Raw genomic sequence first — 24,541 nt, forward strand, 5'->3', positions numbered from 1 at the left:
TCATGGCTTAGAGAGCTAGACAGGCCAAAGTCATGGCTCAGAGAGCTAGACAGGCCAAAGTCATGGTTCAGAGGACTAGACAGGGCAAAGTCAAGGCTCAGAGGACTAGACAGGCCAAAGTCATGGTTCAGAGGACTAGACAGGCCAAAGTCATGGCTCAGAGAGGAGCAGCAGAGAGGCTGATGGGTATCTACTGTGCTGCACCCCTCTGGTACTGTGTTGTTCCTTTCATCTCCGGGGACGTCTGCGACCAATTTGACCTCACCTTGACCTCTGCCCGTGCCTGTGTGTGTGTACCTGTGTGTGTGTGCCTGTGTGTGTGTGCGCCTGTGTGTGCGTGCCTGTGTGTGTGTGCCTGTGTGTGTGTGTGCCTGTGTGTGTGCCTGTGTGTGTGCGTGCCTGTGTGTGTGCGTGCCTGTGTGTGTGTGTGTGCCTGTGTGTGTGCCTGTGTGTGTGCGTGCCTGTGTGTGTGTGTGTTTGTCCTGCATGGATTTAAGAGGAGCAGATGAATGCTGTCTGTGTGGACACTGTTTTAGTAAGGTCAGTGTGTTGGAAGGTGTACAGCTGACATGAACAACTCATTGATTGGAACCATGTGTCTATGTGCTCGGCTCTTCTGGCATCAACCCTTCTCCAGAACACTACACTTGCTTGATGTATGTAGAGACAATAGCCACAGGCCCTCAACCTAAAGAAAACCCAAAAGCATCTTGGGAAATGTAGTCTTTCTCTCCTAGAGACCCCTCCACGCCCTCTACACCCTCAGTTCGTGAGCCTTCCCTCTGGCTGGCGCTTCAGAATGCCCAAGGCCCGAGAAGAACGTCTTCAAACATTCATTAGTTCCTTGTGCTGTTGGACTACTTAATGCAATGTATCAGGATATATACTTACTGTATCAGGATATATACTTACTCTATCAGGATATATACTTACTGTATCTATCCCAATACAGTTGGGACAGCGGTCAGTTGAGAGTGAATGTATCAATGTCCTCTATAAACAATCAAGTTTTATTATATTCTAGACAAACTGGGAGTCGGCCTGCGTCTGTCCCCTCAGTGCATCCAAACTGCCACAACGGCAAACACATTGACACATCACTGACTACTCCTCCTACACAGACAGACAGCGAATTACACTGGACTCTGGTATGTGGAGCTCAGCCCAGTCTAGACAGACAGAGTGGACGACGGACTGGTCTCTGGTATGTGGAGCTCAGCCCAGTCTAGACAGAGTCAAGTCTCCAAACCAAGGTCTTTCCTCCCTCACTGCAGCTCCCTAATAACACACTGTCTTCTCCCTGGAAGGGATGGAATCGGTGGGTTCAAAGGCAGCAACTGCAGAGACCTGTTGATCTAAACGATGGATGGGAATTTACAATAGAATTGTTGGCTTTAAGGGTGTCTGTATTTTGCAGCAAATGCGAAGATCTGTAGCAGTGATTATTGATTGATCCTAAATGGAGCACCAGACGGGCCTATCCCATTGGTTTCATTCCTCCAGGCACACTCAGTCAAGCGCAGCTCAAGTTTAAAAAAAATATTTCTATACATCTAAGTGGTAGATGAATGGGAGACAACAATAGGATGGGAGGACGCGGATGGTTTTGAGATCTGTGGAAGTTGAACAGACGGAAACCATCAGTGTTAGTTAGAGCGTACACATCCATCTGGACCGACACCGCTTTGGGGTTTATGGATGCTGTTTGTTTATGGTCAATCGGAGGCTGGAATGCATTTGGACCACAATGCACTCTGTTAGTCGGCTCGTGTGATTCGTCAAGACAGATTATTGGTGTGATACGAACAGGCTGTTGGTTGTTGAGGTAGTGAAAACAATTGAAAAGTAGGTGTGTGTGTCTAATGTACTTGATCAGACCTTTAGTACCTCTAATCTCTTACATCATGATTGGGAGTGATGGGGTCACGACCTCCCGTCTCCATCTCAAGTAACTCACATTGAGTTTCAAAACGCAGAGCTAAAACAATCATATCTTGAGAGTTATTAATGTTGCTGTTGTTGCTACCTTTTTAAGGATGAAATGAGCTCATTCTGATAATGCTGAGAGGTTAGGGCCTTCCAACATCGACAGTCCCACAACACCAACGCAAACCTAACCTCCGGCTTTTGTATTTCGAGGTCGAGACGTGAAGTGCCTTATTTTGCCTACAGAGCTTATTGTTCAATTGTCAAGATCGGACTCTTTCGTTCTCCCTTCTCTTCATGTCTCTGCCTTTTACAGTCTTGAAGTCTAGAAGTGTTCCACTCGCTCAGCTTTCTTTTATTCTCTTGTCCTCCCTTGGTGCAGTGGGGAGTTTTCGTGCGGGTTAGGAGGGGTGGGGGAGCGGTTGTGGAGTTTTGTGGGCCTGTGGTCTTGCCAGAAAATGAGTTCACCACAAAGCAGTGTTTCCCAAAGGAAATGTGATAAGGTTCTGGGGTGGAGCCACGTCTTTGAGTTAGTTATAGATGAGAGAGAAAGGGAGTATAGAGATGGAGAAAGGGAGGGAAGATGGGGGGTAGATGGGATGGGAGAGAGGGGGAGGGTAGATGGGCAGGGAGAAGGGGAGTGTAAATGGGGGTGATGGGGTGATAGGGGAGAGAGGGAGGGTAGATGGGGGAGAGAGGGAGGGTAGATGGGGAGGAGAAGAGGAGTGTAGATGGGGGAGAGGGGGTGATGGGGGAGAGAGGGAGGGTAGATGGGGAGGGAGAAGGGAGGGTAGATGGGTGAGAGGGGGTGATGGGGAGAGAGGGAGGGTAGATGGGGTGGGAGAGAGGGGGAAGATAAATGAGTGTAGATGGAGAGAGAGGGGAGATAAATGAGTGTAGATAAATTAGTGTAGATGGAGAGAGAGGGGGAGATAAATGAGTGTAGATGGAAAGAGGGGGAGGATAAATGAGTGTAGATGGAGAGAGAGAGAGAGAGAGGGGAGGATAAATGAGTGTAGATGAAGAGAGAGGGGAGATAAATGAGTGTAGATGGAGAGAGAGGGGGAGATAAATGAGTGTAGATAGAGAGAGAGAGGGGGAGATAAATGAGTGTAGATGGAGAGAGAGAGAGAGGGAGATAAATGAGTGTAGATGAAGAGAGAGGGGGAGATAAATGAGTGTAGATGGAGAGAGAGGGGGAGATAAATGAGTGTAGATGGAGAGAGAGAGAGAGAGAGAGAGAGGGAGATAAATGAGTGTAGATTGAGAGAGAGGGGGAGATAAATGAGTGTAGAGAGAGAGAGAGGGGGAGATAAATGAGTGTAGATGGAGAGAGAGGGGGAGATAAATGAGTGTAGATGGAGAGAGAGGGGAGATAAATGAGTGTAGATGGGGAGAGAGAGAGAGAGAGGGGGAGATAAATGAGTGTAGATGGAGAGAGAGAGAGGCGGGAGATAAATGAGTGTAGATGGAGAGAGAGGGGGAGATAAATGAGTGTAGATAGAGAGAGAGAGAGAGAGAGGAGATAAATGAGTGTAGATGGAGAGAGAGAGGGGGAGATAAATGAGTGTAGATGCAGAGAGAGAGAGGGGGAGATAAATGAGTGTAGATGGAGAGAGAGAGGGGGAGATAAATGAGTGTAGATGCAGAGAGAGAGAGAGAGGGGAGGATAAATGAGTGTAGATGGAGAGAGAGAGGGGGGGAGATAAATGAGTGTAGATGGAGAGAGAGAGAGAGATAGGGGGAGATACATGAGTGTAGATGGAGAGAGAGGAAGATAAATGAGTGTAGATGGAGAGAGAGAGAGAGAGGGGGGAGATAAATTAGTGTAGATGGAGAGAGAGGGGAGATAAATGAGTGTAGATAGAGAGAGAGAGGGGAAGATAAATGAGTGTAGATGGAGAGAGAGGGGAGATAAATGAGTGTAGATGGAGAGAGAGAGAGGCGGGAGATAAATGAGTGTAGATGGAGAGAGAGGGGGAGATAAATGAGTGTAGATAGAGAGGGGGGGGGAGATAAATGAGTGTAGATGCAGAGAGAGAGAGAGGGGGGAGATAAATGAGTGTAGATGGAGAGAGAGGAGATAAATGAGTGTAGATGGAGAGAGAGGGGAGATAAATTAGTGTAGATGGAGAGAGAGGGGCGGATAAATGAGTGTAGATGGAGAGAGAGAGAGGGGGAGATAAATGAGTGTAGATGGAGAGAGAGGGGGAGGATAAATGAGTGTAGATGGAGAGAGGGGGAGATAAATGAGTGTAGATGGAGAGAGAGGGGAGATAAATGAGTGTAGATGGAGAAAGAGGGGGCGGATAAATGAGTGTAGATGGAGAGAGAGAGAGGGGGAGATAAATGAGTGTAGATGGAGAGAGAGGGGGAGGATAAATGAGTGTAGATGGAGAGAGAGAGAGAGATAGGGGGAGATAAATGAGTGTAGATGGAGAGAGAGGGAAGATAAATGAGTGTAGATGAGAGAGAGAGAGGGGGGAGATAAATTAGTGTAGATGGAGAGAGAGAGAGGGGGAGATAAATGAGTGTAGATGGAGAGAGAGGGGGAGGATAAATGAGTGTAGATGGGGAGAGAGAGAGAGGGGAGATAAATGAGTGTAGATGGAGAGAGAGGGGGAGATAAATGAGTGTAGATGGAGAGAGAGAGAGGGGGAGAGAAATTAGTGTAGATGGAGAGAGAGGGGGAGATAAATGAGTGTAGATGGAGAGAGAGAGAGGGGGAGAGAAATTAGTGTAGATGGAGAGAGAGGGGGAGATAAATGAGTGTAGATGGAGAGAGCGAGAGATAGGGGGAGATAAATGAGTGTAGATGAGAGAGAGGGGGAGATAAATGAGTGTAGATGGAGAGAGGGGGGATAAATGAGTGTAGATGGAGAGAGGGGGAGATAAATGAGTGTAGATGGAGAGAGAGAGAGAGGGGAGATAAATGAGTGTAGATGAGAGAGAGAGGGAGATAAATGAGTGTAGATGGAGAGAGGGGGGAGATAAATGAGTGTAGATGAGAGAGAGGGGGAGATAAATGAGTGTAGATGGAGAGAGAGGGGGAGATAAATGAGTGTAGATGGAGAGAGTATTGAAGAAAGCAGGAAGGGTTTGAAGAGTCTATTGACGCACCGTCACAATCTGTTCTTTGAATGGGCTGCGTCTCAATCCACCACATCCGCCGATGTCAGGCTTCCTATGTCAGGCTTCCTATGTCAGGCTTCCCATGTCAGGCTTCCTTGGAAGATGGCCGAGCTACAGTGGTATAAATCGGCCTTCGTCCAAACGGTAATATGACCAGTCTATGGAAAGATGAGACTCTCACGAATAGGATTTGCCCTACGACCCCCGAAAAGCCCCACGGGACCCGTCTGAGGTTACTACCAGCCGATGTGCCAACTTCTGTCTGTAGCGTCCAAACCGTTTGGGCTACAAACTAATATGACACCCACAAGTGTCACGAGACTCGTTCGAAGGTAACCCGGTACCCATTTAAAAAATGAATGCAAGTACACTACATGACCAAAAGTATGTGGATAACTGCTTGTCAAACATCTCATTCCAACATCATGGGCATTAATGGAGTTGGTCCCCCCTTTGCTGCTATAACAGCCTCCACTCCTCTGGGAAGGCTTTCCACTAGATGTTTGAACATTGCTGCGGGGACTTGCTTCCATTTGCTTCGTGCACTGATGTTGTGCGATTAGGCCATGGCTCGCAGTCGGCATTCCAATTCATCCCAAAGGTGTTCGATGGGGTTCAGGTCAGGGTTCCGTGATGTCAAGTTCTTCCACACCGATCTCAACAAACCATTTCTGTATGGACCTCACTTTGTGCGCAGGGGCATTGTCATGCTGAAACAGGAAAATGCCTTCTGCAAACTGTTACTACAAAGTTGGAAGCACAGAATCATCTAGAATGTCATTGTATGCTGTAGCGTTAGGATTTCCTTTCACTCGAACCATGAAAAACAGCCCCAGACCATTAGAATTTGTTCTTAACTGACTTGCCTAGTTAAATAAAGGTAACATTTTAAAAAAGTATTCTTATTATTCCTCCTCCACCAAACTTTACAGTTGGCACTATGCATTCTGGCAGGTAGCATTCTCCTGGCATCCGCCAAACCCATATTCATCCATTGGGACTGCCAGATGGTGAAGCGTGATTCATCGCTCCAGAGTCCAATGGCGGCGAGCTCTACACCACTCCAGCCGACGCTTGGCATTGCCTATAGTGATCTTAGGCCTGTGTGCGGCTGCTCGGCCATGGAAACCCATTTCATGAAGATGAACAGTTCATGTGCTGACGTTGCTTCCAGAGGCAGTTTGGAACTCGGAAGTGAGTGTGGCAACCGAGGACAGACTATTGTTACGTTTCCACTTCACAATAACAACACTTACAGTTGACCAACTGACTTGTTGGAAAGGTGGCATCCTATGATGGTGCCACGTTGAAAGTCACTGAGCTCTTCAGTAAGGTCATTCTATTGCCGACGTTTGTCTATGGAGATTGCATGGCTGTGTGCTCGATTGTATACACCTGTCAACAACAGGTGTGGCTGAAATAGCCGAATCCACTAATTTGAAGGCGTGTCCACATACCTTTGTATATATAGTGTATGTCGGTAATTTTCTGCCAACAAAAATAAAGGGTTAAATAGAATATATATATATATATATATATATATAATAATATAATATAATATATCTCCTAGGTATAGGACATACACTTAAAATCCTTATTCCTTTTCGACTTGTTTTTGGACTGTCTGTTTTATGAATGTGTTATTCATTGCGTTTCTATGGGCTACAGTAGTAAATTAATTATTTTATCAAATCATTTTTTTCGATATTTTTTTCTTACCTACAGGAGTATGGTCATCTTAAAACAATTCCATGTGTTAGCTTAGTAGAACGCCCCCCTTTTAGAGGTTAAAGACATGGGCTAATGGGACGTTATGCAGATAGACTGAGGAAGCATTTTGGTGATTCATCTGTGTTTATCATTAACAGTTAGTGTTTGTCAGTTCACGGTTTGGCTGGGCCTCGTCAGAGTGGCTGAGAGTTGCAGACTGTTAATGGTCCTCTTTCGCCCTGGTCATCGAGCTAAATAGACTGTGGCTACTAGAACGCAGGCCCAATACATAGCATCATTCAGTTACAGCAGTATGTTAGTGTGTATATCAGAACTCAGCCTTTTAAGTTTGTTCAGTTACCATTTCCCGTTTGCCCAGTAAGTGTAGTTTACAGTCATCGTATTGATTTTGCATTGAGCTTTTCCCCAATCTAGATGGATGCATACGGTGTTACTGCTAGTAGTAATCTGGTCCAGTCCTGCCGGACGTGTGTCAAGGTTAACCTTGACCCTTTGGGAGTATTGCTCCACGTCCCAAATCCACTGTGCATCGTTCAGTATAAATGCTTTGATCATGACACAGTGACACATCATTTCTGACCGTAAAACAACACACAGAAATTGTTTTATCGCTCCTCCCTTTTATGAATTAGGCACATATTTCCATGTTGCCATGGCAACGTGGTCCTTTACTGCCTTTGTGGCGTAGCCGCGAGCAACGGCCCGTAGCACTGGCGTTTCACAACTGTGGTAGATTCTCCCCTAACAATGGCAGCCGCAAAATACAATTCGAGCGGACTTTTCCACAAGAAAAAACAGGGGGGTGGAAGTCTTTATCGGAGGTAATAGACGTAATCGCTTGTTGTTGGCGCGAGAGGTCATTGTCAAGGTTACAGCAGGTTGTCAAGTGGACCTTTTTATAGGATGGTCTTCCAGGCGACATGATGCCGATAATGGGGCCTGAGTTTTTACCTGAGCATGTGACCTGGCTAGGGAAACCCTGGTCACCTGACCAGGTACCACTCATGGCCTTAGATGTAGAGCCCAGTGAAGAGTAGAATTTGTAAACAGACTAAACACACAGAGAGAAACTCAGTGTTAACAACACCCCAAAGAGAGACTGAGTGTTAACAACACCCCAAAGAGAGACTGAGTGTTAACAACACCCCAAAGAGAGACTGAGTGTTAACAACACCCCAAAGAGAGACTGAGTGTTAACAACACCCCAAAGAGAGACTGAGTGTTAACAACACCCCAAAGAGAGACTGAGTGTTAACAACACCCCAAAGAGAGACTGAGTGTTAACAACACCCCAAAGAGAGACTGAGTGTGTTAACAACACCCCAAAGAGAGACTGAGTGTTAACAACACCCCAAAGAGAGACTGAGTGTTAACAACACCCCAAAGAGAGACTGAGTGTTAACAACACCCCAAAGAGAGACTGAGTGTTAACAACACCCCAAAGAGAGACTGAGTGTGTTAACAACACCCCAAAGAGAGACTGAGTGTGTTAACAACACCCCAAAGAGAGACTGAGTGTTAACAACACCCCAAAGAGAGACTGAGTGTTAACAACACCCCAAAGAGAGACTGAGTGTGTTAACAACACCCCAAAGAGAGACTGAGTGTTAACAACACCCCAAAGAGAGACTGAGTGTGTTAACAACACCCCAAAGAGAGACTGAGTGTGTTAACAACACCCTAAAGAGAACCTCAGGGAGTGTTAACAACACCCTAAAGAGAACCTGAGTGTTAACACCACCCTAAAGAGAACCTGAGTGTTAACACCACCCTAAAGAGAACCTGAGTGTTAACACCACCCTAAAGAGAACCTGAGTGTTAACACCACCCTAAAGAGAACCTCAGGGAGTGTTAGCAACACCCTAAAGAGAACCTCAGGGAGTGTTAGCAACACCCTAAAGAGAACCTCAGGGAGTGTTAGCAACACCCTAAAGAGAACCTCAGGGAGTGATAACACCCCCCTAAAGAGAACCTCAGGGAGTGTTAGCAACACCCTAAATAGAACCTGAGTGTTAACACCACCCTAAAGAGAACCTCAGGGAGTGTTAGCAACACCCTAAAGAGAACCTGAGTGTTAACACCACCCTAAAGAGAACCTCAGGGAGTGTTAACAACACCCTAAAGAGAACCTCAGGGAGTGTTAGCAACACCCTAAAGAGAACCTCAGAGTTGTTAACACCACCCTAAAGAGAACCTGAGTGTTAACAACACCCTAAAGAGAACCTCAGAGAGTGTTAGCAACACCCTAAAGAGAACCTGAGTGTTAACAACACCTAAAGAGAACCTGAGTGTTAACACACCCTAAAGAGAACCTCAGAGAGTGTTAGCAACACCCTAAAGAGAACCTGAGTGTTAACACCACCCTAAAGAGAACCTCAGGGAGTGTTAACAACACCCTAAAGAGAACCTCAGGGAGTGTTAGCAACACCCTAAAGAGAACCTCAGAGTTGTTAACACCACCCTAAAGAGAACCTGAGTGTTAACAACACCCTAAAGAGAACCTCAGAGAGTGTTAACACCCCAAAGGCCCATAAGAAGCTATTTTCCAACCCAAGTTATCGCTCATCAGCAGAAAACTCTCTTTGTATTCTCTCTCTATCTGGGTGAAAACCAGCTCTGGGAACACTCAAATCACTGCATTGAATGTCAACGGAGAAGATATTTATTTCCATGCGCTTGGAGAGATTGTGAGATAAACATTTTATTGCCGCAATTATGTTATTTTAAGAGCTGAACGCAAAGACCCCGGTGCGTAGTAGCGCCGGCCAAGATGCATCACGTCAGTGAGGTAGTTGATCCTCACGCCCTAGCTAGCTAAGTGGAGTCGAGTAAACAAACACAAATAAGTGTTATTTTCCATCCTACTCCTTCTCTCTTACTTCTCTCTCTCTCTCTCTCTGTCTGTCTGTCTGTCTCTCTGTCTGTCTCTCGCTCATCTCCAAAGTGGAAAAGCATCACTTCTTAGTGAAAGGTCTTTACATGTTGATAACCTCAGTGTAACAAGTCAAAGCCAATCACTAGTTAACTCAGCGGTTAACTAAATGAAGGACTTCTTCCCATTGTCTCACTGATAACGTAGAGATAAGACGGCCACCATATTTACGGACCTCCCGTCAGAAGTAGCTACTTCCTGTGGTTGGGCTGCCATTACCCACGTATTGCCCTCACTGTGGTACTCTCCCCATAGACCACAACGTAACAGACTCTGTTTATTACACTACTTACTTAACCTCTCTCTCTCTCTCTCTCTCTCTCTCTCTCTCTCTCTCTCTCTGTCTCTCTCTCTGTCTCTCTCTGTCTCTCTGTCTCTCTCTCTCTCTCTCTTTCTCTCTCTTTGGGTGAGTGAGTGAGGTGGAATGTGTTAGAGGTAGATGTGAGCACACCACTGTACAAGCTAACCCATTGCCTCTCTCTCTCAATTCATTTAAATTCAATGGGCTTTATTGGCATGGGAAACATGTGTTAACGTTGCCAAAGCAAGTGAGGTAGATAATATACAAAAGTGAACTAAACAATACAAATGAACAGTAAACATTACACATACAGAAGTTTCAAAACAATAAAGACATTACAAATGTCATATTATATATATACAGTGTTTTAACAATGTACAATCTCTCTCTCTCTCTCTCTGTGTGTGTGTGTGTGTGAGGTGGATGTGAACACACTACTGTACAAGCTAACCCAGTGCCTGTGTTTCATCCAGCCTCCAGACAACGGGCCTCCTCCTCTCCCCAGCTGCTCTCTCCCAGAGGGATACTATGAAGAGGCCGTCCCCCTCAGTCCTGGAAAAGCCCCAGAATACATCACTTCCAGTGAGTTTACAAAATATAGGCACACATACATGTGACTAAGACACACACACACACACACACACACACAATGAAACCTCACACACATGAATAAGACACACACACACACGTGAATAAAACACAAACACACAATGAAACCACACATCTTGACCCCCCCAAGTGAGGACTGAATACACATTTACTCAGGATACATATAACCACTCAATATCGAACACATTCTACCTGGTCTCTCTCTCTCGTCTATCACTCAGACTATGATTCTGACCAGATGAGCAGTTCGTATGAGTCGTATGACGAGGAGGAGGAGGATGGGAAGGGGAACAGTGGGAAGAAGATGCGACACCAGTGGCCTAGCGAGGAGGCCTCCATGGGTCTGGTCAAGGACGCACGCATCTGTGCCTTCCTGCTGCGCAAGAAACGCTTCGGCCAGTGGACCAAGCTGCTCTGTGTCATCAAGGACAACAAGCTGTTGGTACGGTCACATGAACAGATACAGAGACACGCACTATCAGCATCACATACAAGAACACACACACACACTCTGTATCGTCTACCCCCTGCAACGTCAGAATTCCTCACAGACCATGCTGGTGTGTTGTGTATGATTGTGCTCACAGACCATGCTGGTGTGTTGTGGATGTTTGCTTGTGCTCACAGACCATGCTGGTGTGTTGTGGATGATTGTGCTCACAGACCATGCTGGTGTGTTGTGGATGATTGTGCTCACAGACCATGCTGGTGTGTTGTGGATGATTGCTTGTGCTCACAGACCATGCTGGTGTGTTGTGGATGATTGTGCTCACAGACCATGCTGGTGTGTTGTGGATGATTGTGCTCACAGACCATGCTGGTGTGTTGTGGATGATTGTGCTCACAGACATGTGCTCATAGAGTGTCAGTTGTCCTTTACCTGGCAAATACTGAAAATGAGCTGAGTAAAAAAAGTATCATAAACATGCACCCAGAGACGCTCATAGCCATGTGTATTTGAAAGACTTAATCCACCGGTTCTTTGACCTCTTCCTCTCTCCTCCATCTCCTCTCTCCGCCCCTCCTCCCTCTCGCTTCCTCTCGCTTCCTCTCTCCATCCTCTCTCCTCTCTTCCCTTTCTCCTCCCTCCTTCCTCCCTTCTTTCTCTCTCCTCCCTCTCTCCTCCATCTCCTCTCTCCTCCCCCTCCCTCTCGCTTCCTCTCTCCTCTCTTATTCCTCTCTCCTCTCTTCCCTTTCTCCTCCCTCCTTCCTCTCTCCTTCCTCTCTCCTCCATCCATCCTCTCTCTTCCTCTTTTCCTTCTCGCTTCCTCTCTCCATCCTCTCACCTCTCTCTCCTCCATCTCTCCCTCTCTTCCTCTCTCCTTCCTCTTCCTCTCTCCTCCCTCTCCTCCTTCCCTCTCCTTCCTCCTCTCTCCTCCCTCCCTCCCTCTTCCTCTCTCTCCCTCCCTCCCTCTCCTCTCTCCTTCCTCTCTCCTCCCTCCCTCCCTCTTCTTCTCCTCTCTCTTCCTCTCTTCCTTCCTCTCTCCTCCCTCTCTCTTCTATCCTCTCCTCTTCCTGTCTCTTCCTGTCTCCTCCTCTTCCTCTCCTCCCTTTCTCTTCCTCTCTTTTTCCTCTCTCCTCTCTTCCTCTCTCTTCCTGTCTCTTCCTGTCTCCTCCCTCTCTCCTCCCCCTCTCTCCTCCTCTATCCTCTCTCTCCTCTCTTCCTCTCTCTTCCTGTCTCTTCCTGTCTCCTCCCTCTCTCCTCCCTCTCTCCTCCTCTCTCTTCCCTCTATCCTCTCTTCCTCTCTCTTCCTGTCTCTTCCTGTCTCCTCCCTCTCTCCTCCCTCTCTCCTCCTCTCTCTTCCTCTATCCTCTCTTCCTCTCTCTTCCTGTCTCTTCCTGTCTCCTCCCTCTCTCCTCCCTCTCTCTTCCTCTAGTGCTACAAGTCATCTAAAGACCAGACACCCCAGATGGAGCTGCTGTTATCAGGCTGCAGCATCACACACGTCCCCAAGGACGGCAAGAAGAAGAAACACGAGCTGAAGATAGTGCACCAGGGAGCAGATGCCCTGGTCCTGGCCGTGCAGAGCAAAGAGCAGGCTGAGGAGTGGCTCAAGGTAACACAATAACCTGACACACAGATTATAATGTTAGAGCAGTACACTGTGGTAGTCCGAGTGGATCAGGGTAGCACAATAACCTGACACACAGATTGATGTTACAGCAGTACACTGTGGTAGTCCGAGTGGATCAGGGTAACACAATAACCTGACACACAGATTGATGTTACAGCAGTACACTGTGGTAGTCCGAGTGGATCAGGGTAACACAATAACCTGACACACAGATTGATGTTACAGCAGTACACTGTGGTAGTCCGAGTGGATCAGGGTAACACAATAACCCGAGACACCAATTACGATGGTTTTCTATCAGACAATGGCCCCAATGTTACTGCGACACTGTTGTAGACGGAGTGACACACTAATAGGTGCATTTCAGGATCCCTCATTGTTGACAAGACAATGACAAGTTGGCTAAATAAGCAGGAACAGACTGGTACTGTGAAGAGGGCTCATCCAGTCCAGGGTACTCTTGGGGGGTGAAAACAGGATGGAGTAAATTTACTGTAAATGCTGAAGGAAGATGCTGTATATTTTTGAGAGAATAAAAACGATTAATCTTGTGGTACGCTTTTCCAAAGGTACAGTAGGCAGCTGGTTGTTTTTCTTGGGGAGCGACTCCTTTGGTCCTGTATGAAAATAAATGATCTATTTCTGCCCTAGCGGGCGGAGTCTTCTTCGTGATATTGCGTTAGGGGCCAGAGGGTTATTTTGAACAGGTGTTTCTGATGTCAGGATGTTTGGTTAGTATCTGTGAAACAGTCTCTCTCAGATCTCCCTCTCGCGTCTGTTTCTCTCCTGGAGACCTCAAAGTAAAGCATCCTGCTGACTCCTTTTCCCTTTTCCACTCTGCCCCATATGTCATTCCCATACCATCGCCTTTGAGCTATTCTACTTCAATCGCAGTATGGAAGAGGCCATGGGGGGGGGTTAAATTCATAGAAACACACACAGACAGACACACACGCACAACCATTGTTTATCCTTGTGCAGCTATTTTAAGAGCCCTTCTCCTTCCTCATTTCCCGTTTCACCACTCCTGCCAGCGAACTTCCCCAGCCTCTAGTTTACCGAATGGGACCCTTTGTAACTGAGCTTGGACCCGGTCTTTTTCATACAGCACCTCAATCTGTGCAAAACCCGGTCAGAGAGGCCCCGTTAAAAACCGAGCGGTCTGCTATTTCGTCCTGTGCAGACTGCTGATGGAAACAATAGCCAGTCATATTTGCCTTCCCAACCCTATTACGTGTAAATGGTGGGTCCATATAGGAGCTTTTTTTGCAGAAATAAGGGAATTAAAAGGAAACAGTCTATTTTTTTGTTCTGATTTGATTACTCCTTCCACATGGTAATTAGCTTTGTTTATTGCTTAACAGCACACTAGGGTAGCGCCGCGGTACCTGCTAGCAGCCGCATTGGACTGCACAAATATACAAACCGAACCAGCGAAGGAAGAAAAGAAAAACCCACAACATCCGTAATTATCGCTCGAGACGGGACACTGACGCATATTTGGTCAGGTGTCTGAATACATGCACGATAAAAACACATTGAACCAATAAATGTGAACACAGAATAAACCAATACCCTTCAACCTCACCCCAAACAAACTCTCTGCTTCAGGTGATTAACATCTAACCCAATGATGCTTGCAATCAGCACGCCCAATTATGTGGCCCGGCTGGCCACGGTTCAACGTACCCCGAAACGGGGGCCTGGACTAGAGGAATTAGATTGAAGGCACATGTGTTCCCCTTGCGTTATTAAATGTACGGTGAGGGAGGAGATATTCTTTTGGCCAGCTCAGCATACAATTACGCCTGGGGGTGTTTGCGCGCCTCACAGAGCCAAACAGATTAGTGTGGAGTATGTGTTTGGATATTAGGGCTGGACGTGGCCTAGGAGCGCTGGGGAAAAGCTCACTCGGTTTCTCTATTGCTTTCTTTGTCTTTATTTCTCTCTCTTCCTTTATCGCGCACTCTTTAACTCTCTGTCTCTCTTGCATCTCTCTCGTGCTCTCGCCCTCTCTTTCTCTCTCTTTCTCTCTCTTTATCTCTCTTTATCTCTTCTCTCTTTATCTCTTATCTCTCTTTCTCTCTTCTCTCTTTATCTCTTATCTCTCTTTATCTCTTATCTCTCTTTCTCTCTCTTTATCTCTCTTTATCTCTTTCTCTCTCTTTATCTCTCTTTCTCTCTCTTTATCTCTCTTTATCTCTCTTTCTCTCTCACTCTGTTCGTCCATCCAGAGACAGAGAGCTTCAATAAATAATCACTCTTGAATTTCCCATTAAAGAATGAATATATGGAAATAAAAGGTCTTGGTTATCCCACCCTAGTCGGAGGATAAGAATCCAATAACATGTCCAACACGATGTCCCTGTAATGATTCATGTAAGACTGCTGCATTAGTAAATAGAGACAAGACGAGAACGGAGCCTTGAGGCACTCCAAAACTAATGTGAAATCCAGTCATATAAATATCCTGTTTATAGAATCAACATGTCCATATTGTGTTGCTCGTGATCTGTTTATAGAATCAACATCTTTATGAGGTATTGTGATGTCTTTATGAGGTATTGTGATGTCTTTATAGGGTATTGTGATGTCTTTATGGGGTATTGTGATGTCTTTATGGGGTATTGTGATGTCTTTATGGGGTATTGTGATGTCTTTATGGGGTATGGTGATGTCTTTATGGGGTATTGTGATGTCTTTATGGAGTATTGTGATGTCTTTATGGGGTATTGTGATGTCTTTATGGGGTATTGAGATGTCTTTATGGGGTATTGTGATAACTTTATGAGGTATTGTGATGTCTTTATGAGGCATTGTGATGTCTTAATGGGGTATTGTGATGTCTTTATGGGGTAATGTGTTTAGATTGCTGAAGATTTTTATTATTTATTTAATCCATTTTAGAATATGTCTGTCCATAGTAAAGAGAAGCTCTGCTTTTTGACACCACAAATCAAAAAGCAAGTCCTGCAGGCTCTAGTTTTGTCTTATCTTGATTATTGTCCAGTCATGTGGTTAAGTGCTGCAAGGAAAGACCTAGTTAAGCTGCAGCTGGACCAGAACAGAGCTGCACGTCTTGCTCTTCATTGTAATCAGAGGGCTGATATTAATACTATGCATGCAAGTCTCTCTTGGCTAAGAGTTGAGGAGAGACTGACTGCATCACTTCTTCATTTTATAAGGAACATTGTGTTGAAAAATCCAAATTGTTGGCATCGTCAACTTACACACAGCTCTGACATACGCACCTACTCCACCAGACATGCCACCAGGGGTCTTTTCACAGTCTCTAAATCCAGAACAAATTAAAGAAAGTGTACAGTATTATAGAGCCATTATTTCATGGAACCTTTCATCTCATATTACTGAAATGAACAGCAAACCTGGTTTCATAAACACATAAACACCTCACAGCACAACGCCTCTCCCCTATTGGACATTGCTATGTAGGCTACATTTTCAAATGTATGTAGTTCTGTCCTTGAGCTGTTCTTGTCTATTAATGTTCTGTATTATGTCATGTTACATGTTCTGTGTTGGACCCCAGGAAGAAATAGCTGCGGCTTTCACAACAGCTAATGGGGATCCTAATATAATCACTGTTAAGACTCAGTCCCTCTATAATCACTGTTAAGACTCAGTCCCTCTATAATCACTGTTAAAACTCAGTATGTCTATAATCATGGTTAAGACTCAGTATGTCTATAATCACTGTTATTACTCAGTCCCTCTATAATCACTGTTAAGACTCAGTCCCTCTATAATCCCTGTTAAGACTGTCTCTCTATAATCTCTGTTAAGACTGTCCCTCTATAATCACTGTTAAGACTCAGTAACTCTATAATCCCTGTTAAGACTGTCTCTCTATAATCTCTGTTAAGACTCAGTAACTCTATAATCCCTGTTAAGACTGTCTCTATAATCTCTGTTAAGACTGTCTCTCTATAATCTCTGTTAAGACTCAGTCTCTCTATAATCTCTGTTAAGACTCAGTAACTCTATAATCCCTGTTAAGACTTCAGTCTTTTATAATCCCTGTTAAAACTCAGTGTTTCTATAATCACTTTTAAGACTGTCTTTTTTTTCTTTTTTTATAATCTCTGTTAAGACTCTGTTAAGATTCACCGTCTCTCTATAATCACTGTTAAGACTCAGTATGTCTATAATCACTGTTATTACTCAGTATGTCTATAATCACTGTTAAGACTAACAGTCTCTATAATCACTGTTAAGACTCACAGTAACTAATCGCTGTTAAGACTCAGCCTCTCTATAATCACTGTTAAGATTCAGTCCCTCTATAATCACTGTTAAGATTCAGTCCCTCTATAATCACTGTTAAAGCTCAGTCTCTCTATAATCACTGTTAAGACTCAGTCTCTCTATAATCACTGTTAAGACTCAGTCTCTCTATAATCACTGTTAAGACTCAGTCTCTCTATAATCACTGTTAAGACTCAGTCTCTCTATAATCACTGTTAAGACTCAGTCTCTCTATAATCACTGTTAAGACTCAGTCTCTCTATAATCACTGTTAAGACTCAGTCTCTCTATAATCACTGTTAAGACTCAGTCTCTATAATCACTGTTAAGATTCAGTCCCTCTATAATCACTGTTAAGACTCAGTCTCTATAATCACTGTTAAATCTCTGTTAAGACTCAGTCCCTCTATAATCACTGTTAAGACTCAGTCTCTCTATAATCACTGTTAAGACTCAGTCCCTCTATAATCACTGTTAAGACTCAGTCTCTCTATAATCACTGTTAAAGCTCAGTCTCTCTATAATCACTGTTAAGACTCAGTCTCTCTATAATCACTGTTAAGACTCAGTCTCTCTATAATCACTGTTAAGACTCAGTCTCTCTATAATCACTGTTAAGACTCAGTCTCTCTATAATCACTGTTAAGACTCAGTCCCTCTATAATCACTGATAAAGCTCAGTCTCTCTATAATCACTGTTAAGACTCAGTCTCTCTATAATCACTGTTAAGACTCAGTCCTCTATAATCACTGTTAAGACTCAGTCTCTCTCTATAATCACTGTTAAGACTCAGTCTCTATGAAATCTCTGTTAAGACTCAGTCTCTATAATCTCTGTTAAGACTCAGTCTCTCTATAATCTCTGTTAAGACTCAGTCTCTATGAAATCTCTGTTAAGACTCAGTCTCTATAATCACTGTTAAGACTCAGTCTGTTAAGACTCAGTCTCTCTATAATCACTGTTAAGACTCAGTCTCTCTATAATCACTGTTAAGACTCAGTCTCTCTATAATCACTGTTAAGACTCAGTCTCTCTATAATCACTGTTAAGACTCAGTCCCTCTATAATCACTGTTAAGACTCAGTCTCTCTATAATCACTGTTAAGACTCAGTCTCTCTATAATCACTGTTAAGACTCAGTCTCTCTATAATCACTGTTAAGACTCAGTCTCTCTATAATCACTGTTAAGACTCAGTCTCTCTATAACCACTGTTAAGACTCAGTCTCTCTATAATCACTGTTAAGACTCAGTCTCTCTATAATCTCTGTTAAGACTCAGTCTCTCTATAATCACTGTTAAGACTCAGTCTCTCTATAATCACTGTTAAGACTCAGTCTCTCTATAATCTCTGTTAAGACTCAGTCTCTATGAAATCTCTGTTAAGGTATGAACTAAATGTTTAAAATCTCACACACTTTAAAAAAATATTATACAGATGGGTATTGGCTGTTTTTGGTGGTCTGTTTATGTGTGTGTGTGTGTGTGTGTGTGTGTGTGTGTGTGAGCCTGTTTGTGCATGTGTATTTGAGGGTTGGTTATGTGTGTGTGTGTGTGTGTGTGTGTGTGTGTGTGTGTGTGTGTGTGTGTGTGTGTGTGTGTGTGTGTGTGTGTGTGTGTGTGTGTGTGCCTGTTTGTGCGTGTGTATTTGAGGGTTGTTATGTGTGTGTGTGTGTGTGTGTGTGTGTGTGTGTGTGTGTGTGTGTCCTGACTGCCTGTCTCCACAGTAGTCCCCAAGTCACCCCTGGCTGGTTAGCCTAGCTTAGCATCATCAATCATTCATCCACTGTGTCAATGGTACCCGACTCAATACAGTGGGGGTTCTGGTGTTGACGGTTTGCCAGATTGGAGGTCCTGCCAAGTCATGTGAATCCAAACTGGCAGCCCGTCCACGTCCCCATGCAGAGTGTGGACATCCCTAGATATGTCAGTCACTTTGAATGGGTGTGTTACACGACAGCAAGTCTGGGTCCCAAGTGGCCCCCTATTCCCTATACTGTACATTGCACTACTTTTGACCAGAGCCATATGGGTCAAGTAGTGTACACTAATCTGTATACCTGTTGCCTTATTCCTGTCAGTCTTTCTGTCAGTCTTGCTGTCAGTGCTGTATTCTGTTCTGGGATCTAATACCTTTAACACAGGGGAGGGGGATGTAGTGTCGGCAACACATTCTGGACTTTAAAGATGTTGACATGGCTTCTTCAAGACGTCAGTCTTGCTGGATGTAACTGATGCATCGTAGACAGTTGAACATGAACAGTCCTGTCCTAGAATCCTCCTTTGTGTTTGCTCTTCCTCCAGGTGATGAGGGAGGTGTGCAGTAATGGCTGTGACTCAGATGTAGCAGGGTCTCCTGTGCACAAGCCCGACCTGGAGAAGGTAAGGAACAGAACACCAGCTCAGGCACATGAACACACACTTACACACACCGGCAAGTCACACACTCATAAACACTCAAAACGCACACATGTATACAAACACATCAACATGAAGGCAAGGACGCACACACACACAGACATACACACACATACACACACACGCACACACACACACAGACACACACACACATACACACACACGCACACACACACAGACACACACACGCACACACACACATACACACACACACATACACACACACATACCCATACACATACACACACACACACACACACACACACACACACACAGCTATTGTAATTTCTCACCAAGGACAACTGGAGAAGGAGATTTCTATATGTTGCCATAGGGGCCCCTGTACCCTCCCCTCCCCTCTCTCTCTGTGCCCTAAAAGCAGGCAGGATACCAGGGCAGCACAATAGGATACCAGGGCAGCACAATAGGATACCAGGGCAGCACAATAGGATACCAGGGCAGCACAATAGGATACCAGGGCAGCACAAAAGGATACCAGGGCAGCACAATAGGATACCAGGGCAGCACATTAGGATACCAGGGCAGCACATTAGGATACCAGGGCAGCACAATAGGATACCAGGGCAGCACAATATGATACCAGGGCAGCACAATAGGATACCAGGGCAACACAATGCAGTAAAAGCTGTAATTGTTGTGCCAGATAGCAGTTAATTGCAGCTGTGGCACAGTGTGTACAGGGAGGTCAGGGGAGAGGGTGTGTCATTGGATTTCATAAGTTACTGGATATGTTGGAGCCTTACTGTACTGTGTGTGTGTGTGTGTGTGTGTGTGTGTGTGTGTGTGTGTGTGTGTGTGTGTGTGTGTGTGTGTGTGTGTGTGTGTGTGTGTGTGTGTGTGTGGTAGTCAGTGTGTGTGTGTGTGTACAGTGGTGGAAAATGAGGCAGTGCAGGAGGGTTTTTATGACAAACCGCTCCCTAGCTGGCACCGTACTTAGTCTAATTATTCATACATAACATGTTGCAGATGCTCTCCAAGATTCTCTGTGTGTACAGTGTGTGTGTTTATGTATGGTTGTGTGTGTTTGTCTGTCCTGCTGACAGTACTAATGCTCTCAAATCTTAACTGTGTACAACCTTTTCCATTCCAGAAGGTGTTGTGTGATAGGCCGAGCTCAGACGGAGAGCCGCCCAATGAGAACGGACACACCGTCACCGACTGTAAGGACCAAGGTGAAACCAGGGAGGGGTCTGGAACACTGAGAACACTCTCTGTCTCTCTCTCTCTCTCCATCTCTCTCTGTCTCTCTCTCTCTCTCTCTCTCCATCTCTCTCTGTCTCTCTCTCTCTCCCTCTCTCCCTCCATCTCTCTGTCTTTCTCTCTGTCTCTCTCTCCCTCCATCTCTCTCTGTCTCTCTCTCTCTCTCTCTCTCTCTCTCTCTCTCTCTCTCTGTCTCTCTGTCCCTCCATCTCTCTCTCTGTCTCTCTGTCCCTCCATCTCTCTCTCTGTCTCTCTCTCTCTCTCTCTGTCTCCGTCTCTCTCTCTCTCTCTGTCTCGCTCTGTCTCTCTGTCCCTCCATCTCTCTCTCTCTCTCTCTCTGTCTCCTCTCCCTCTCTCTCTCTCTGTCTCTCTCTGTCTCTCTGTCCCTCCATCTCTCTCTCTCTCTCTCTCTCTGTCTCGCTCTGTCTCTCTGTCCCTCCATCTCTCTCTCTCTCTCTCTCTGTCTCTCTCTCTCTCTGTCTCCATCTCTCTCTCTCTCTGTCTCTCCATCTCCCTCCATCTCTCTCTGTCCCTCCATCTCAATTCAATTCAATTCAATTCAAGGGCTTTATTGGCATGGGAAACATGTGTTAACATTGCCAAAGCAAGTGAGGTAGACAACATACAAAGTGAATATATAAAGTGAAAAACAACAAAAATTAACAGTAAACATTACACATACAGAAGTTTCAAAACAGTAAAGACATTACAAATGTCATATTATATATATATACAGTGTTCTAACAATGTACAAATGGCTAAAGGACACAAGATAAAATAAATAAGCATAAATATGGGTTGTATTTACAATGGTGTTTGTTCTTCACTGGTTGCCCTTTTCTCGTGGCAACAGGTCACAAATCTTGCTGCTGTGATGGCACACTGTGGAATTTCACCCAGTAGATATGGGAGTTTTTCAAAATTGGATTTGTTTTCGAATTCTTTGTGGATCTGTGTAATCTGAGGGAAATATGTCTCTCTAATATGGTCATACATTGGGCAGGAGGTTAGGAAGTGCAGCTCAGTTTCCACCTCATTTTGTGGGCAGTGAGCACATAGCCTGTCTTCTCTTGAGAGCCATGTCTGCCTACGGCGGCCTTTCTCAATAGCAAGGCTATGCTCACTGAGTCTGTACATAGTCAAGGCTTTCCTTAATTTTGGGTCAGTCACAGTGGTCAGGTATTCTGCCGCTGTGTACTCTCTGTGTAGGGCCAAATAGCATTCTAGTTTGCTCTGTTTTTTTGTTAATTCTTTCCAATGTGTTAAGTATCTATCTCTCTCTCTGTCTCTCTCTCTCTGTCTCTCTCTATCTCTCTCTCCCTCCATCCATCTCTCTCTCCCTCCATCTCTCTCTCTCTCTCTGTCTCTCTGTCCCTCCATCTCTCTCTCTGTCTCTCTCTCTCTCTGTCTCCGTCTCTCTCTGTCTCTCTCTCCCTCCATCTCTCTCTGTCTCTCTCTCTCTCTCTGTCTCCGTCTCTCTCTCTCTCTGTCTCTCTCTCCCTCCATCTCTCTCTGTCTCTCTCTGTCTCTCCCTCCATCTCTCTCTCTCTCTCTGTCTCTCTGTCCCTCCATCTCTCTCTCTGTCTCTCTCTCTCTGTCTCCGTCTCTCTCTCTCTCTCTGTCTCTCTCTCCCTCCATCTCTCTCTGTCTCTCTCTGTCTCTCTCTCCCTCCATCTCTCTCTCTGTCTCTCTCTCTCTGTCTCTCTCTCTCTCTCTGTCTCTCTCTCTCTGTCTCCGTCTCTCTCTCTGTCTCTCTCTCCCTCAATCTCTCTCTCTCACTCACTCTTTCTGTGTGTGTGTGTGTGTGTATAAAGTGCGTTGTTACCCAACAGCAGGTTAGGGGATTGCTAACTCAGCTCTGATTGATAGACATGTGTGTGTAATAGTTTGTCTATAACAGCTGGGGGAAACAATGATTGTTGTTGAAATATGGGCACAACCTTTTTTCTCCAAATGAGCTCAATTGGGGGATCTCTGACTGATGTGTTTTGACAGTTTGCTGTAATTTGATCCGTTTAAGTTCAGGCATTTATTGCATTCCCTCTAATTAGTTCATGATATCCCCCTCTGGAGGATTGGAGGGGTAATGCAGTTTGACAACCACTTTTGTTCCCCGACTGTCGATCTCCAACTATTTTATGCCCAATTCCAAAGGGACCCCTAGCCTCTACCCCATAACCCCTTCATGTAGAACTAAGAGGCCAGGTTAGTATGATACAGCTCCACTTTGCCCTCTGATAGACCAGGTTGAATATCTGTCATATTGTTTACTCTGCTCCAATCCTCTCAGTCCATATTGTTTACACTGCTCCAATCCTCTCAGTCCATATTGTTTACACTGCTCCAATCCTCTCAGTCCATATTGTTTACTCTGCTCCAATCCTCTCAGTCCATATTGTTTACTCTGCTCCAATCCTCTCAGTCCATATTGTTTACTCTGCTCCAATCCTCTCAGTCCATATTGTTTACTCTGCTCCAATCCTCTCAGTCCATATTGTTTACTCTGCTCCAATCCTCTCAGTCCATATTGTTTACTCTGCTCCAATCCTCTCAGTCCATATTGTTTACTCTGCTCCAATCCTCTCAGTCCATATTGTTTACTCTGCTCCAATCCTCTCAGTCCATATTGTTTACACTGCTCCAATCCTCTCAGTCCATATTGTTTACTCTGCTCCAATCCTCTCAGTCCATATTGTTTACACTGCTCCAATCCTCTCAGTCCATATTGTTTACACTGCTCCAATCCTCTCAGTCCATATTGTTTACTCTGCTCCAATCCTCTCAGTCCATATTGTTTACTCTGCTCCAATCCTCTCAGTCCATATTGTATGTCACCAGTGGCTGATGACATCACCCCATATCTCTCGTCCTGCATCTTCAGGCTAAATGACGACCACACACCCGCCCTTCTCACACCATTTCACCCCAGCTCTTTCTGAGGGGAAAAACGAGTCTCCAAACCCTCTTTTTCAGCTTAATCATCCACATTCCTTCCATGGCTGGTAACTAACGGCCTTGATTCAGTGGAATCAAATTAACCTGATCAGAGAGTTTTCCCCCAGTCTTTCTCCGAAAAAAAGAGGAACACATTATAATAATCATCCTTTTAAAAAGTGAAGCTCTTTCACATCTGTGTGTCTGGTTTCCTACCTTAGGCCCGGGGTCTGCTGTGTGTATGTATGTGTGTGTGCGTGTGTGTGTGGCTAGAGAAACAATAGCCGTGTTTGGGAACAAATGGCCACATATGTAATGAAGCCGTCGCCATGGCAGATATCATCTCTATCATGGTAACTGGATCTGAGTACTGATTGATGCAGTGAAGGTGTGTGTGTGTGTGTGTGTGTGTGTGTGTGTGTGTGTGTGTGTGTGTGTGTGTGTGTGTGTGTGTGTGTGTGTGTGTGTGTGTGTGTGTGTGTGTGTGTGTGTGTCAGTGTGCAGACATCATTCGTGGGGAATTTTGAACCACTGCCTCAGAAACCTTCTGTCCTGTCTCTCTCCTTCCTGTCTCTCTCCTGTGTCTCTCTCCTCTGTCTCTCTCCTCTGTCTCTCTCCTGTGTCTCCTCTGTGTCTCTCTCCTGTGTCTCCTCTGTCTCTCTCCTCTGTCTCTCTCCTGTGTCTCCTCTGTCTCTCTCCTCTGTCTCTCTCCTGTGTCTCCTCTGTCTCTCTCCTGTGTCTCCTCTCTCTCTCCTGTGTCTCCCCTGTCTCTCTCCTCTCTCTCTCCTGTGTCTCCTCTCTCTCTCCTCTCTCTCTCCTCTGTCTCTCTCCTGTGTCTCCTCTGTCTCTATCCGGTGTCTTTCTCCTTTGTCTCTCTCCTCTGTCTCTCTCCTCTGTCTCTCTCCTGTGTCTCTCTCCTCTGTCTCTCTCCTGTGTCTCTCTCCTCTGTCTCTCTCCTGTCTCTCTCCTGTGTCTCCTCTGTCTCTCTCCTCTGTC

General features: G+C 45.2%; 1 protein-coding gene across 4 annotated transcripts in view; it reads left to right on the forward strand.

The window, feature by feature from the left end:
* Positions 1-24,541, forward strand: part of LOC112239869 (actin filament-associated protein 1) — a 146,180-nt gene that overhangs the window by 105,422 nt on the left and 16,217 nt on the right. For 3 of the 4 annotated variants that reach the window (XM_042298456.1, XM_042298454.1, XM_042298457.1), the window contains exons 4-8: positions 10,496-10,604; positions 10,853-11,073; positions 12,509-12,688; positions 19,277-19,354; positions 20,502-20,583. In XM_042298456.1, the coding sequence (XP_042154390.1) occupies positions 10,496-10,604; positions 10,853-11,073; positions 12,509-12,688; positions 19,277-19,354; positions 20,502-20,583 (670 nt within the window). The remainder of the gene's footprint in view (positions 1-10,495; positions 10,605-10,852; positions 11,074-12,508; positions 12,689-19,276; positions 19,355-20,501; positions 20,584-24,541) is intronic. The other variant, XM_042298455.1, reaches the window with a different exon arrangement.

This window comes from Oncorhynchus tshawytscha, linkage group LG15 (assembly GCF_018296145.1).
Source record: "Oncorhynchus tshawytscha isolate Ot180627B linkage group LG15, Otsh_v2.0, whole genome shotgun sequence".
Lineage (NCBI taxonomy): Eukaryota > Metazoa > Chordata > Actinopteri > Salmoniformes > Salmonidae > Oncorhynchus > Oncorhynchus tshawytscha.